Source organism: Microdochium trichocladiopsis (assembly GCF_020744255.1).
Source record: "Microdochium trichocladiopsis strain MPI-CAGE-CH-0230 chromosome Unknown B0I36scaffold_9, whole genome shotgun sequence".
Classification (NCBI taxonomy): domain Eukaryota; kingdom Fungi; phylum Ascomycota; class Sordariomycetes; order Xylariales; family Microdochiaceae; genus Microdochium; species Microdochium trichocladiopsis.
In genome coordinates, this window is record NW_025763552.1 from 2,699,448 (window position 1) to 2,712,270 (window position 12,823).

The 12,823-nt window shown below is 52.2% G+C and overlaps 5 protein-coding genes across 5 annotated transcripts; 3 read left to right on the forward strand and 2 right to left on the reverse strand.

Annotated features, from left to right (window-relative positions):
• Nucleotides 1-2,338: 2,338 nt before the first annotated feature.
• On the forward strand, nt 2,339-2,803 carry B0I36DRAFT_296032 (uncharacterized protein; the record flags this gene model as incomplete). Its single annotated transcript, XM_046151880.1, has 1 exon — nt 2,339-2,803. The coding sequence occupies one exon, from the start codon at nt 2,342-2,344 to the stop codon at nt 2,801-2,803; it is 462 nt and encodes a 153-aa protein (XP_046008791.1).
• An 898-nt stretch (nt 2,804-3,701) lies between these two features.
• Nucleotides 3,702-4,685, forward strand: B0I36DRAFT_376858 (uncharacterized protein; the record flags this gene model as incomplete). The annotated part of the gene is made up of 2 exons (XM_046160501.1): nt 3,702-4,008; nt 4,033-4,685. 2 exons carry the CDS (start codon nt 3,702-3,704, stop codon nt 4,683-4,685), a joined length of 960 nt encoding a protein of 319 aa, XP_046008792.1.
• A 270-nt stretch (nt 4,686-4,955) lies between these two features.
• B0I36DRAFT_376859 (uncharacterized protein) lies at nt 4,956-6,679 on the reverse strand (the record flags this gene model as incomplete). Its single annotated transcript, XM_046160502.1, has 3 exons — nt 4,956-5,197; nt 5,288-5,709; nt 5,781-6,679. The coding sequence occupies 3 exons, from the start codon at nt 6,677-6,679 to the stop codon at nt 4,956-4,958; spliced, it is 1,563 nt and encodes a 520-aa protein (XP_046008793.1).
• Nucleotides 6,680-7,985: 1,306 nt separating this feature from the next.
• On the forward strand, nt 7,986-9,079 carry B0I36DRAFT_250552 (uncharacterized protein; the record flags this gene model as incomplete). Its single annotated transcript, XM_046150551.1, has 2 exons — nt 7,986-8,499; nt 8,550-9,079. 2 exons carry the CDS (start codon nt 7,986-7,988, stop codon nt 9,077-9,079), a joined length of 1,044 nt encoding a protein of 347 aa, XP_046008794.1.
• Nucleotides 9,080-10,142: 1,063 nt separating this feature from the next.
• On the reverse strand, nt 10,143-11,013 carry B0I36DRAFT_250853 (uncharacterized protein; the record flags this gene model as incomplete). The annotated part of the gene is made up of 2 exons (XM_046150569.1): nt 10,143-10,527; nt 10,601-11,013. Coding segments are annotated over 2 exons (798 nt in total), but the record flags the coding sequence as incomplete, so codon positions are not given.
• Nucleotides 11,014-12,823: the final 1,810 nt, after the last annotated feature.

The following is a 12,823-nucleotide window of genomic DNA, read 5'->3' on the forward strand; positions in this document are numbered from 1 at the left end:
CGGGCTGACCTCCCCACGTGTGCGTACTGGCGAGTAGAGCCTGACGGAACGACTGGAGCTGGCCGAGCCACTGCTGGACCTGTACGATACGGAAGTTTCCCGCCTCGTCGTCCCAGAGCTGGGTAGTTCCTGGTCCCATCAGCCTCCGGAAGCCTGGCTCGAGCCAGCGGTTCTTCTCGTTTGTCGCGAACGACGCTCCCGGGCCCTTCGAAGGCGAGACTATCGGTGATCTGTCGGAGTGCGACGATCGGGCTAAGCGGAACCCACTCTCCGAACATAATCTGGTCCATAAGCTCCTCTGCGTCCGTAACGAGACTGGCTGCCATTACCCGGAAGTCGTCGAGTGGCACACGCTAGCCGAGATATCGTAGTGCCTCCTTACTGTCCTCCCACATAAGCCGTGGCGTACCGCCCTCCTTCTTACGGAAGCCCTTGCCGTATGTCATCATCCGGATCATCGCACTAAATGGCGAGAATGAGCCATCGGCGAGCCAGTCGCGGTGCTGTACTCGGAAGTGCTCGATAGCTTCCTGGCCGATATCCTCGCCGTCCTCGCCGTCCTCACCGTCCTTATAACCTGCGAAGCTATGTTCCAGCATAATCAGACGGGCGCACCACACAAGTCCTGCGATCTGGGTGGTATACTCGTTCGCTGGCCTCCAGGCGTGGCTCTTCCGAGTACCGCTAATCCCTAGCACAGCTGTGAAGTGTAGGAGCGGGTTGCTGAACAGTTGGACCGCGATCCTCTGCTGGAGCGACTCGACACAGAAGGCCATTACGGCCTGGTCTATTGGATCCTCGACGTGGTTATCTCCTCCGTCTAGCTCGTACCCTAGAGTCTCTGGCTCTTCGGAATCGCTGTAGGTAGACGAGACTACAGAGATATTGTCGTCCTTATTACGAGTAGAGGTATCGTCCAATCTCTGGATGATGTCCGTGAGTGTAGCCCACTGGGCGTCGTTAAACCGGATCCGGAGCTTCTCTGTGGCCTCTTCTCGGCTAAGCCGGCCTGCCCGGATGCAGTAACAGAGATATCGCTTCCATAGACTAGGTACCGGTCCTTTGTGTTCTGCTCCTTCTCCGTCTTGAAAGGGCCTGCAGCCGGGCGGCTGGCGTCCGAGCTGGCTAGGTAGCGGAGCACCTCGTTCGGCACTTGCGCTGTCCGCTCGAGAGCCTTCGCGATAAGCCGTTCGAAGCTCGCCCCGAGCCGGAGGAGGCGGTCCTGCTCGGTAATTTCTGTCTCGCCTCGGAGTTTAGCGCGCGCTACGGCAGAGAAGGCGCTCAAGCTCGTCCGGAAGTGCACGCCCATGTCGCTCCCGGCTAGGTGTCTCGCCCAGCCCATCTCGCGAACCCAGGTTGACTCGAAGTTTGGTCCTGTCCGGCTATCAACTATCCGGCGTGTCTCCTCGAGCTCGGCCGCCAGGCTTTCTTCGTATCTCGCAAGACAGTCCGCTAGTAGACGTCGAGGGGAGCCAGAGGCGGTGGACCTTAGGCTAGTCGTCCCGTCAGGTCCTATGCTACCCTGTACTTGCTCGACTACCCAGTACCGAGCGCGGCTTCCTCGCGATAAGCTCTGAAGTCGTACCTCCTTCCAGGTACTGTCGTGTCCTGACTGCGAGCGGTGGACCCTGATTAGCTTCCGGCTCGTCGTAAGGAAGCGGCAGTCCGAGCAGCTGAGGCCGTCGACGATTGGCAGCTGCTGCACGTAAGGCGAACCGTCGGCGGGTACCGGGACGGCCTGCGGGTTGGCGATCGGCTCGGCCGTGTAGCTGTAATCGAGGATCTGTCACATCACCTCGCCCTTTAGACGGTGGATCCGCCAGAAGTGTAGCTGTACGCCGTCGCCTGGCCGAATCCCGACCTTACACGACATGCAGATCAGGACCCGGTGCTCTAGACTACCGCTACCACTGCCGCCGCCGCTGCTCGCAGACCAGCTTAGCAGACCGACCTGGGCCCCAGTAACGCCGCCGTCAGACTCGTAGCGCACTGCCATAGCCGATAAGCTGCTTGTAGTCGTCATTGCCACGGCCGAATGTATTGCAGCTCAACCAGTGAAGCGTACTTTGCAAACCAGGAAATACGTGTCGCCTGCTTCCCTCTCTCACTCTCTCCCCTCAATTACTCCCTCGCGCAGCCCCCTTTAACCCCTAGTCCTTACCCCAGGTCCCAGGGTTTGAGGCAAGGGGGCGCGCACCCCTTGTTTCCCCTGGTAATGACTGTCATGGTAGTGGCCGTCACTCGAGCTAACCCCCAGCCCGCTGAGTCAGCCTTCACTATGGGGCAACCCCAACTTGCCCCTGGTAGTGACGGTCACTACCGGGCTGAATGAGGGACAGGTATGAGCACCCTGGCCAACGTCCTGAAGAAGGCCTCAGAGCATGCCGACGCCACCTCGTTCCCCGCTGCCAAGCTCTACGAGGACATGCTGCCACTGTCCTTTCAGGTCCAGAGAGCCTCCAACACGGCCAAGAGCTCCATCACGCAGCTGACGGGCGTCGAGACCGAGGCCTGGGATGACAGCGAGAAGACGCTCGACGAACTGATCGCCCGGTGCGAGAAGACCGTCAGCTTGCTCAAGGGCGTCGACGCCAAGCCGGTTGAAGGCAGGGAAACCGCCAAGGTGGAGCTGAGCTTGGGGCCAGCGGGCACGAGGCAGCTCACAGGCAAGGAGAACAACTTGGCCTTCGTCCTCCCGAACTTCTTCTTCCATCTCCAGACGGCGTATGCCATCCTGCGCATGAAGGGTGTTCCGCTGGGCAAGGGGGACTTCTTGGGGCCGTTCATGCAGCCAGATGCTTGAGGTGGGTGGGGCTGGCCACGTACAAGGGGTTAGGAAGAGTCTCGAGAACGATGCCCCGTATATCTCCACTGCCGTATACGAATAGACTACGGAGTACAGAAGCATACTTCGTTGGAGTTCTTGGGTGCCTGACAAGGATGCAGGGATGTGGCGTTTTGCGCTTGAGCCATCTGTACTCTCACCTTAACCATCTCACGAATTATTGGTTGCCTTTGATGGTCGAGTAACTGGGATGTCGAATGTGGTACTGTACGGAGGGCGCTTTCAAAAGTTTGGTCCTAAAATTAGCCACAGTTTTCAAGCAGCCAATCAAAATGAAGCAAGATACAATAAGTACCTCGCCCTTCTTAAGTCCCCTATAAGCCCACGAGCTACAGTGGATATGCAGTCGCTAGTAAATTAGCTATAGTGCCCATATCCCTTAGAGCTATAGGGACTTTAGCAGATGTACTAACTAGGCTAGCAAGACCTCTATGTATCTTCATGTAGCTGACAGGGTGCGAGGGTGTGGCGTCATTATCGTGGGACAAAACTTTTGAAATCGACCTCCGTAATGATGATAAAACTAGTAACCCTGGTAGAATTAGCTGATTTAGCCGTGACTAGGGTCTCGTTATTACGGCACCCGTGCTCATCTCCTCCGCTTAGAGCACCACTTTCTATGATTAATAATTCAAGTACTTGACGATGACAAATTAGGGGTTCTTATTGACCAGGGGCGCCGGCTTGAATACATGCTTTTAAATTACGAGCCGAGTGTCCCGGTTTTGCAATGCTCATAAGAGCTGCACGAACATACTGAGCCGCATTTGGTGAAAGGTCAACATCTTATATTCATCTCTTCAATATAATGCTCTTCTCAGGTTTCATTCTACTCCCCGCCTTGTTGGCATCCGTCATGGCATCCGTAACGGCATCCCCAGTTCTGGCCGCAGAGAATGGACATCACTCTGATCAAGTCATTGCACGCACTCTCTATCAATTTGAAAATGGCACCCGGATCGAGAATATCGCTGTGCGTAAGAACGGGAATCTTCTCGTTACCTTATCCGATCGGCCCGAGCTGTACGAAATTGACCCATTCAACCCGGCCGCTCCGAAGCTCATCCACCACTTCGCTGGCTATTCGGGCCTGGGTGGTATCACCGAAACTGCACCAGACCATTTTACGGTGAACGCGGGGAACATCACTTTTGAACCATTCCGTGCCGTTCCGTAATCATTCTTAGTGTGGAAGTTGGACTTCAACAACTGTGGAGGTAGAGCCAAGGTTTCCAAAGTTACCGACATGCCTGACGCTCTGTACCTCAACGGCATGACAACTCTGGATTCTCGGGCTGGCACTATCCTCACGGGCGATTGCGCCAGTGGTCGCGTCTTCCGTATTGATACGCGGACTGGAGACTACACTGTGGCACTCGACGACGAACTGTTGCAGCCTCCGCCGAACGCCATATTGCCTGTCGGCGTCAACGGCATCAGGTTGATCGGGCACTATCTGTACTTTATGAATACTTTTAAAGCGCTTTACGGCCGCGTTCCCGTGGACCTAGTTACCGGGAAAGCGAAGGGGCCGTACGAAGTACTAGCTGCAAACATTATCTCCGACAATCTTGCTGTTCGGTCAGGTGTCGGATACCTTGCGGGCAGCCAAGGGAACGTCATCTATGAAGTTCAATCTCACGGAGACAGAAAGGTTATCGCTGGTAACTTGAATTCGACCGTGGCCCCTAGTTCTACCTCAGCTGCGTTCGGAAGAACTAGGAAGGATAAGAATACTCTATACGTCGTTACCAGTGGAACGGAGGCAGCCCCTGTTAGTGGAATGTATATTGAACCGGGGAAGGTGGTGGCTCTGGATGTACATAGCTTCAACTGTTAAAATCTGATGAATTGTGGGCGTATAAGGGTTAAGTGGCAACAATCCTATCGCGTACAATCACTTCCACCCGCCTCAAGGCATAGTCCTTTCGTTCCTCAAGGCAAGGCATTAGTGGGAGAAGTTGAAAGCTGGCTGTTGGCGGAGGCTTGATACAAATCACGTGAACTAAAATCGGCGAAAACTGGTATGATACGAGCTCGGCCTTTGAACTCTGCACTTAAGCGATCAAAGGAACAGACGAAAGAAGCTCCCCTTACCAACTCAGATTTCTCACATATCCAACCCGCGGTTCTCGTAGGTATCAGCATAGATCGCTAGACTCTTTCCAATTGTGACAGTGATCGGCCATGCCGAACTATTGCTGAACACCCTCGACCAGATTCGCAGAACGGCAAGCCCCATGTGGAATGCATCTTCTAGCCACAAACTCGTATTTATATCTCCCCAATCGGCCGAAGATACGGCTTCAGTTAATACTTGTCGTAGGCAGTGTAGTACATATTCCTCAGATCCTGAAGGTTAACAGTTAGTCAAATCATCTTGAGAGGTATCGTTTCAGATATCTCGGGCTGAAGTATACAGTGATTGTTTGCTTGACTCACGATTCATAGTTTGCACTGCCTTTGCAGCAGAGATTGCATACAGCCATTTACTAAGAAACACCGCGCACTCGAGACTACCAAGTGAATGCTGACAACACCAGAATATCGCTTGAGTATGCACCACATACTCGATGCCAATTGCAACCGGTATGCTGAGCGCATGGATCGAGTATAGAAGCGCGGAAACTGCGCTCTTGGTGTGCTTTATTTGTGGAGAGGGGACCTTTGCTAAAGCTGCGGCAATCTGGGCCGGAAGTTTGTATGCTAGACCTCGGTAAGGCCCAATGTCCAAATGCACTCGGACGTGAGCGAGACCGAGAAGGGCAACAGATGTGAAAGCGATGGGGCCGTTCTCATCTCGTGGGTTGAGACTGGACTCGGACGTTCGTTGCCAGGTCGTGGCCCAATTTGAAAGGGCTTTACTGTTGATGAATGAGGCCGTTAGCTCATCCTAAGTGAATTCAATAGTTGCTGTCACTCGACAATTGCTTACTGCAGGATGATGATGTCTTCTTCTCGAAGAATCGGTGTAACCGCAATCTGTCGGATTAGGTAAATGCGCTGAAGAAGCCCATGAAGAAGCACGTAGTTTCCAAGAGGCGAGGGCGCAGGCTGCATCTGCGGTGTTTGTCCATCCGAACTCAAGAGCGCTTTCAGTGATTCGGGGAAACGTCTCTGCTCGTTTACTACCTCTTGTCGAGCAAGAAGCCACTGAAACTCCTCCATTGCATGCCATTCTCTTACTGTACAGGGAAGCTTCAGGTCAACCTCGTGCCAGAAGAGAACTGGCGGGTGATCGTATGCGATTGTATGCAAATTCAAAAAGCAAAAGGCCATGGCCTTAGTCCGAATGCGTGTTTCTGACAGTGCCCACAAAGACCAGTCCTGATTCGACATCTCATCTTCGTCGGTCAGACCGTCCTCTCGCAGACAGAACATAAGAGGACGATGAAGTTCGAATGCTTCGTCAACGAGTTCGGCATTTGCCGACCAAGTGGCGAGCACAATTAGCGTGAGGAGAGCGCTGGCAGACTGAATGATGGCTTCTGACTGATCAAGCCCGGGCGTAGGTTTTGCTTCTTTATTTCTCAAGCGGGTAAGGCGTATTCGCTCGAGAGCAATGGTTTTACCAGCATGAAAGAGCAGCAAGGACGTGCGTGTTTCGTATCGTTGTTGGGCACCCAGAGCAGCAAGAGCCAGCACTAATTCCGGAATACAATCATTCAGACATAATGTTGGTATGTGAATGTACGGTAGATGACTTGCCAATGTCTCCTCCCATGCGGACAGACATTTCGTGAATGTGTGGCATGAGGGGAGACTGATGTCGGCCAAGCTATCTTTGAACTGCTGAAGTTTACTTTGTAGGTTTCCGAGACGGTCTTCCGTCATTATAAGCGGAGATGTGTTCGGATTTTGACGGACAAATTGAACTGATCAGTCTCATCCAGAGGTTAGAGATCCTTTCTACGTTGCTGTGGGTAAACAGGGAAGGAGCTAGGGCAAGAACGGTTCCTCACCTTGGTTGAAACCCATGCCTGTAGCATGACCAACAAGGCGGGACGTGAACGGCATCGGGCCATCTGATCTCTTCTCTGCAACTGGAGCCATACTGACGTGTAGATCGTCGTGTCCCGGAGGCACGTCCTCTTGCCGAATGGCCTCCGCGGCGGGTTCAAAGAGGCCCGGCCCAAACCAATCAATGTGCAGTCCTAGGCTTCGGGTAAGGGTTTCGAAATCCATTCGTGAGCTGGCGAAGTCTAGATCTTCTGCTTCGGACGCATCTGCTTCTCAATTAACAACGTGTCCGCCCAATTCGCCAGCGTACGGTCTCTCTGTCTTACATACAGTTTTGAGACGATGGTTGCCAGGAAGTATTTCTGCTACAGCCCTCAGCTGCTTGCTTGCCAATGTCGGTACCTGCTTGATCGTTACGCTCGACGTTGGCGGGAAAGTTGACAAGTCCCATCGTCCGGCTCGAACTCGCACTAATCAAATGCAAAGGGTCTTCGGAGTCGTCTGTATGTGCGAGTCCCTCATGGCGGCGAAGGAGATCTTTCCGGGTGAAGCATGCTCCGCAGTGGCACACGTATGGCTTCTCTCCAGTGTCTACTCAGATCAGTCCGAGTTTGAACAAAGATTAGGTAAGCATGACATACGAGCGCGACAATGCCGTCTCAAATGTTCAGGCCGTTTGAACTCGCGCGAGCAATGCGGACACCTGTGTACTTTAGGCATTGTGTGGTAATAGAGAATGTGGAGGGGAAAGTAGAATGGCTCCAACAGCTCTCAAGTAGCTCCAACAGCTCTCAAGTAGCTCCAACAGCTCTCAAGTAGCTCCAACAGCTCCAACAGCCCCAACAGCTCCAACAGCCCCAACAGCCCCAGTGAGACTGCTGAGGAGCCCTAACTTGATTATAAACCATCCCGACCCACTTATTAGTATGCCCAAGCGTAAACATTCCGTTACTTCCCACAGATTGATGAGCAAGTATGACGTTTAAGGTACGTAACGTGATTGCCTGTTCTCCGAACGATGTTTCTTCTTGGAATAGTCAATCCGAGGCACTGCACCATCGTGATTAGAGCCCACATAAATATATAAGTCGTGTCGTCTTACTTTTTCGTTCCATCTCAGACATCCTCAACCATCTGACCAAGAATCCCAATAAGGCTTATTGCAATTCAATTCCGCATCATGGCAGCTCAACACACCGTCTTCCGTTTGAAACATCGGAACGGATTCGACGGTCTTTATCAGCAACAAGAAGACGTCCCCAAGATCACGAAGCACGAGGTCCTTATCAAGGTCCGCAGTGTTTCTTTGAACTTTCGCGACATCGCCATTGCCACGTCGAAATATCCATTCCCAGTTGCAGACAACGTGGTGCCATGTTCCGACATGGCTGGCGACATCGCGGAGATCGGCGAAAGCGTTCAAGAGCTGAGTATAGGAGACAAAGTCGTCGCATCATTCGATATCACCAACCTCTACGGTCCGCAACGCGACTGGAACTATGGACAAGGCGGCCCTATCGACGGTGTACTTCGTCAATATGCAGTATTGCCAGCCTCAGCCATCGTCAAGGTCCCTTCTGATTCTCCTCAAACCTATTCTCAATGGGCGTCTGTGGTCTGCACGGGTGTCACGGTGTGGAACGCTTTCTATGGAAACCTACCTTTGCGCCCAGGGCAAGTCGTATTGTGTCAAGGTGCCGAATCTCTTCCATCGCTTCGCCAACTACATGCTAATGCGTCCTAGGAACCGGTGGTGTCTCGATCACTGCTACAATCCTAGCGAAGGCAGCAGGCGCTACGGTGATCATTACATCTTCCAGTGACGACAAGCTGGCGCTCGCTAAATCCAAGTTCGGAGCCGACCACGGAATCAACTACAAGAGCACACCCGATTGGGCAGCCAAAGCTCTGGAGTTAACTGGAGGGAAGGGCGTCGACTACATCGTGGAGAACGGCGGCTCTGGTACAATTGCCCAAAGCATCAAAGCAATCGCTTACGGTGGTATTATCAACGTAATCGGTTTCTTGGCTCAAGCGTCGCAAGAGGAGATGCCTGATGTTGCCGGCCTTGCTCTCTCCAAGGGCGCAGTTGTCCGTGGCATCATGGTCGGGTCTAAACAGCTCCTGGAAGAAGCGGCTAGGTTCGTCTCTCAGCGACAGCTAAAACTTCCAGTCGAGAAGGAGTTCCCATTCACCCGTGAAGGTGTTCGAAATGCATATGAGTACCTGGTCTCTGGCCAGCATGTTGGCAAGGTCTGTATCAATGTAGACTAGACAGCCTTGTATGCATTTTTCTCTGAGCAAGAGCACTAGTTGATGAATACAACATGTGTACCCGTTATCAGGAATGTGGGTTAACATTTGGTGTAAATCTACGGGTTGCCCTAAACACAAACCTATTTGGTGCTAGCTTCCAAGCTCGCCTGGCAATGAGCCACTGGCACTCTTTACTATTGAAGATGATGAGAAAATGATGCAATCGCTCGACACCGTCCACCATACTTCAACAATTTAAGTTGTTGTTGGCGAGTTCAACATGCAGACTAAAGCCATAAAGGTTACACAAACATGTTGTGGATTCCAAAACAACGTAAAGCAGTTACAGCAATGGGCTTGTTGCTTGGGAGGAAGGTCTTGCGGTCCGAATCTAGACCTTCTTTACCCGGCCCAGCGCCGCGATCCACTACTCTCACGTCCTCATCGACGCTGGATGACCTGTTCTTCCACCGCTGCATCGATGGCCTACGTAGCATGCCCCTCATGACAAGGCTCCTTCTTGCAAGCCCTACGCAGCAGGATGCGCATGGTCGTCCATTCAGGCCACTGCAGGGGAAGTCAAGCATGGACCGGTACCTGGTATATAGCAAGCGCTTCCTCTGCTACTGCCTGAATGTCCTCCACCTAGATGAGGCCACACTTTGGGACCAGCACGGCTTCCGCATCACCCCAGTCCAGAGGACCAGCCTCGAGCAGCTCCAAGAGCGCCTCAGATTATTATGGTGCCTAACAGAACGAGGAATTGAATTATACGCAAGCAGTTAAACTCGACCCCTACAAGTTTATTGGCTCTGGAAGACTCATTTACACGAACGCATCTAGTCAGGCCCAGAAGGCTGAGTGGATTGCTGGGCATGATGTGGATTGCATAAAGTCATAGAAAGATATCAACGAAATATAGAATGAATCCGAGGGATGATGTCTGCGAGACTCAACTCAGACATGATTGAGAAGACGATGAGCGGTGTTGTTCGGTATAATATAGTAGTAAGCAACATTAACTTCTGTCTCATCGCATGGAAACGAGACAGGTCCATTGATTATCAAACACAATGCTCTCTTATACACTCTGCTTAGATGACCTATCGCTGCGACCATCCTCGCCATTGTCCATCACAACTGTAGTCTCGACCGTCTTTGTGATGCCATGTGGGCCAGGATCTGTGGCTAGATGTATCTCCGAGCCAGAGCTGCCTTGACGAGCTGGCGCGTCTATTCCTAACTTGCTCAAAATAGTGTTACCCGACTTCGTCATGGCGTGACTGCCGCTCACGACAACTCGGGAAGTGATATAATTGGTTGGGTTAGATTTGTGACTGCTGCTCCCGTACCGGCCGTCTCCTTGCTCAGCCGCACCGCTTCTCACAACTTTCGAGATCAGATTAACCATTACGAGCTCGATGTACAGCTTGGCTATGTATGCGAGAGGGGCGAATTGGACGTATCTGCGCGAACAGAGTCAGTTAGTTGTCCACGCAAGAATCAAGGGCGGAAGAGCCACGGCGGCCAAAAGCTCACAAGTAAGGGTTTGGCAAGCTCAAGAAGCCAAGTAGTAGAATATCTATGGACGTAGAGACAACCACCATTCCGGCATTGAAGTTAAAGAGCCTCCAATACTTGCCTAGCCCGTGAGCAATCAGCCCGAAGCGCACCAAATATAAGAAGTATGCATTGAGCCCCAAATCAATGACGAGGAAGAAAGACTTCTCAGCTTTTTCGAACACAAGGTTAAGATGAATCTGGGAAGGTGTAGCTCCTGGCATGTGGGCGGTAGTCCAGATGTAGTAAACGGCGATATCAATGCACCCGATAACAATCACAAGACCCCATTTCAGCCTTCTAGCTCTGCCTCTGCTAGTCATTAACCAAGCGGCGCGGTTGGCAATGATTTGGGGTAAGAGTTGCGTCTGGATTGCCCATAGTGTCACTACATAATTATTAGTCCAAGAGTTTCTCACAGGACCCCCATCCTATTTATAATTACCAGAAACCAAGTAGAACGGGAGACTGGAGATGCTAGTTAGTATTGACCCTGAGTGCGACTACCGGATGACTAGGACTCACCTTCCGGGAATGATTTTATTCAGGTACAGATAACGTAATCCACGGGTAAGCGGGTCACACGGGTGAACGGGTCACCTTCCAGTAACTCGTACGACAATATATAAGACAATTTAACCACAACGCCTTAAATCAATTCAAACTATTCAGAATCCTCTTCTTCAGAGGCAGATACAACTTTCTGACACGTACGAGCATTATGACCGGGCTCGCCGCAGACGCCACATCGTCGCGCGCGCGTTTCGGGCCTCCTCGTACGACCACTATTCTGACTCGTTTCCGCTATTAACTGCTGCGTCGCATCGATTTGAGCCTTCAAATCCTTTACCTGATCAATCGTGAGGGACCCTCCTTTCTATAGCTGCTTTCTTTTCGTACGACGACGGCGGCTGAGGCGGTCATTTGCATCTCGAAGTTCGGCGAGCTCTTGGCGCATAAGGTCCTGCTCGTGTACCATCATTATAACTCCTTTTCTCAGCTGCCGTACGCTCTCAACAATGGACGACGGTGAGCTATTCTGGTGTCGTACGATGCGATTTTCAATATACTTCGTCTGCGATTCGGTCTCAATTAGGTTGTTCGGCGTCTTTGAAACCCATGGGGGTGGTAGTCCAGCAGAGGAACCTGGTGGTGTCGGCGTATGAAACTTCATATCTAGCTGCGAAATCACATAATTCGGGTCGTACGGTACTAGGCCTGTCGCTCTGAAGCCTGCCTGGATGTTTGATTTGGTCATTGCAGCGTCGTACGCCTTATAAAAGGCTGGGAGGAAGTCCTCCTTTGAAACGTGGGTTACGTGCGCCCGCATTAGACCTTCGATTTCTTTACCGTACGCCCGTTTCAGAGGTCCAAAACACCCAACATCGAGAGGCTGGAGCTTATGCGACGAATGAGCAGGCATACAGAGCGTGACAATATTCTGTTCCTTGCAGTAGAGCTCGAAATCGACGGAATGGTAGCTCTCGTAGCCGTCGAGGATGAGGAGGCGGTAAGTGCCCTTCGTACGACTCTTTATATAGAAATCGAAGTGTTTTACCCACTCTAGGCCTCTCTCGTTCATCGTCCAACCGTTCTCTAAAAGCGCGATTACCCAGTTAGCCGGTAGAGGGCTATTCGCGGTCCAGTAGTCGAGGTGGACCTTCCCTACGAAGATGATATACGGCGGGATCGAATAGCCGTACGACGCGATGCCCTGGATTACTGTAACCCATTCCTGATTCCCTTGTTGTATAGCTCTTGGCCTCCCGCGTCGATCGGAGGTCGTAACGACGGTTTCGACGGAGATTTTGCCCATCGCGAAGCCTGTTTCGTCGAAGTTATAGATGTCGTCATTGTGGATCCCGTATTTCGCGATTATGTTTCGTACGAGCTTAAACCACGCGTAATACGCGTCCGGATCCTCGCAGAGGACCCTCTGGTAGTCGATTCTTCGATTTAAACGCGTACGGAGCTCAGGTCGTCGTCGTACGAAGGTTGAGGCCCAGTTCGTTCCAACGCGTGGCGCGTCGCGTACGCGGAGGAGTCGATCCGCCATTTCTCGAACACCACTTAACCGCGGTGGAAACGAACGCGAATCTAGGTCGAGTACGTATCGTACGATACTCTCCTCTTCGTATGAGGTTAATTTCTGGCAGGGTGGTCGGGTGTCGTGTTTCGCAGCTCGGCCGTGGTATCGTTGCT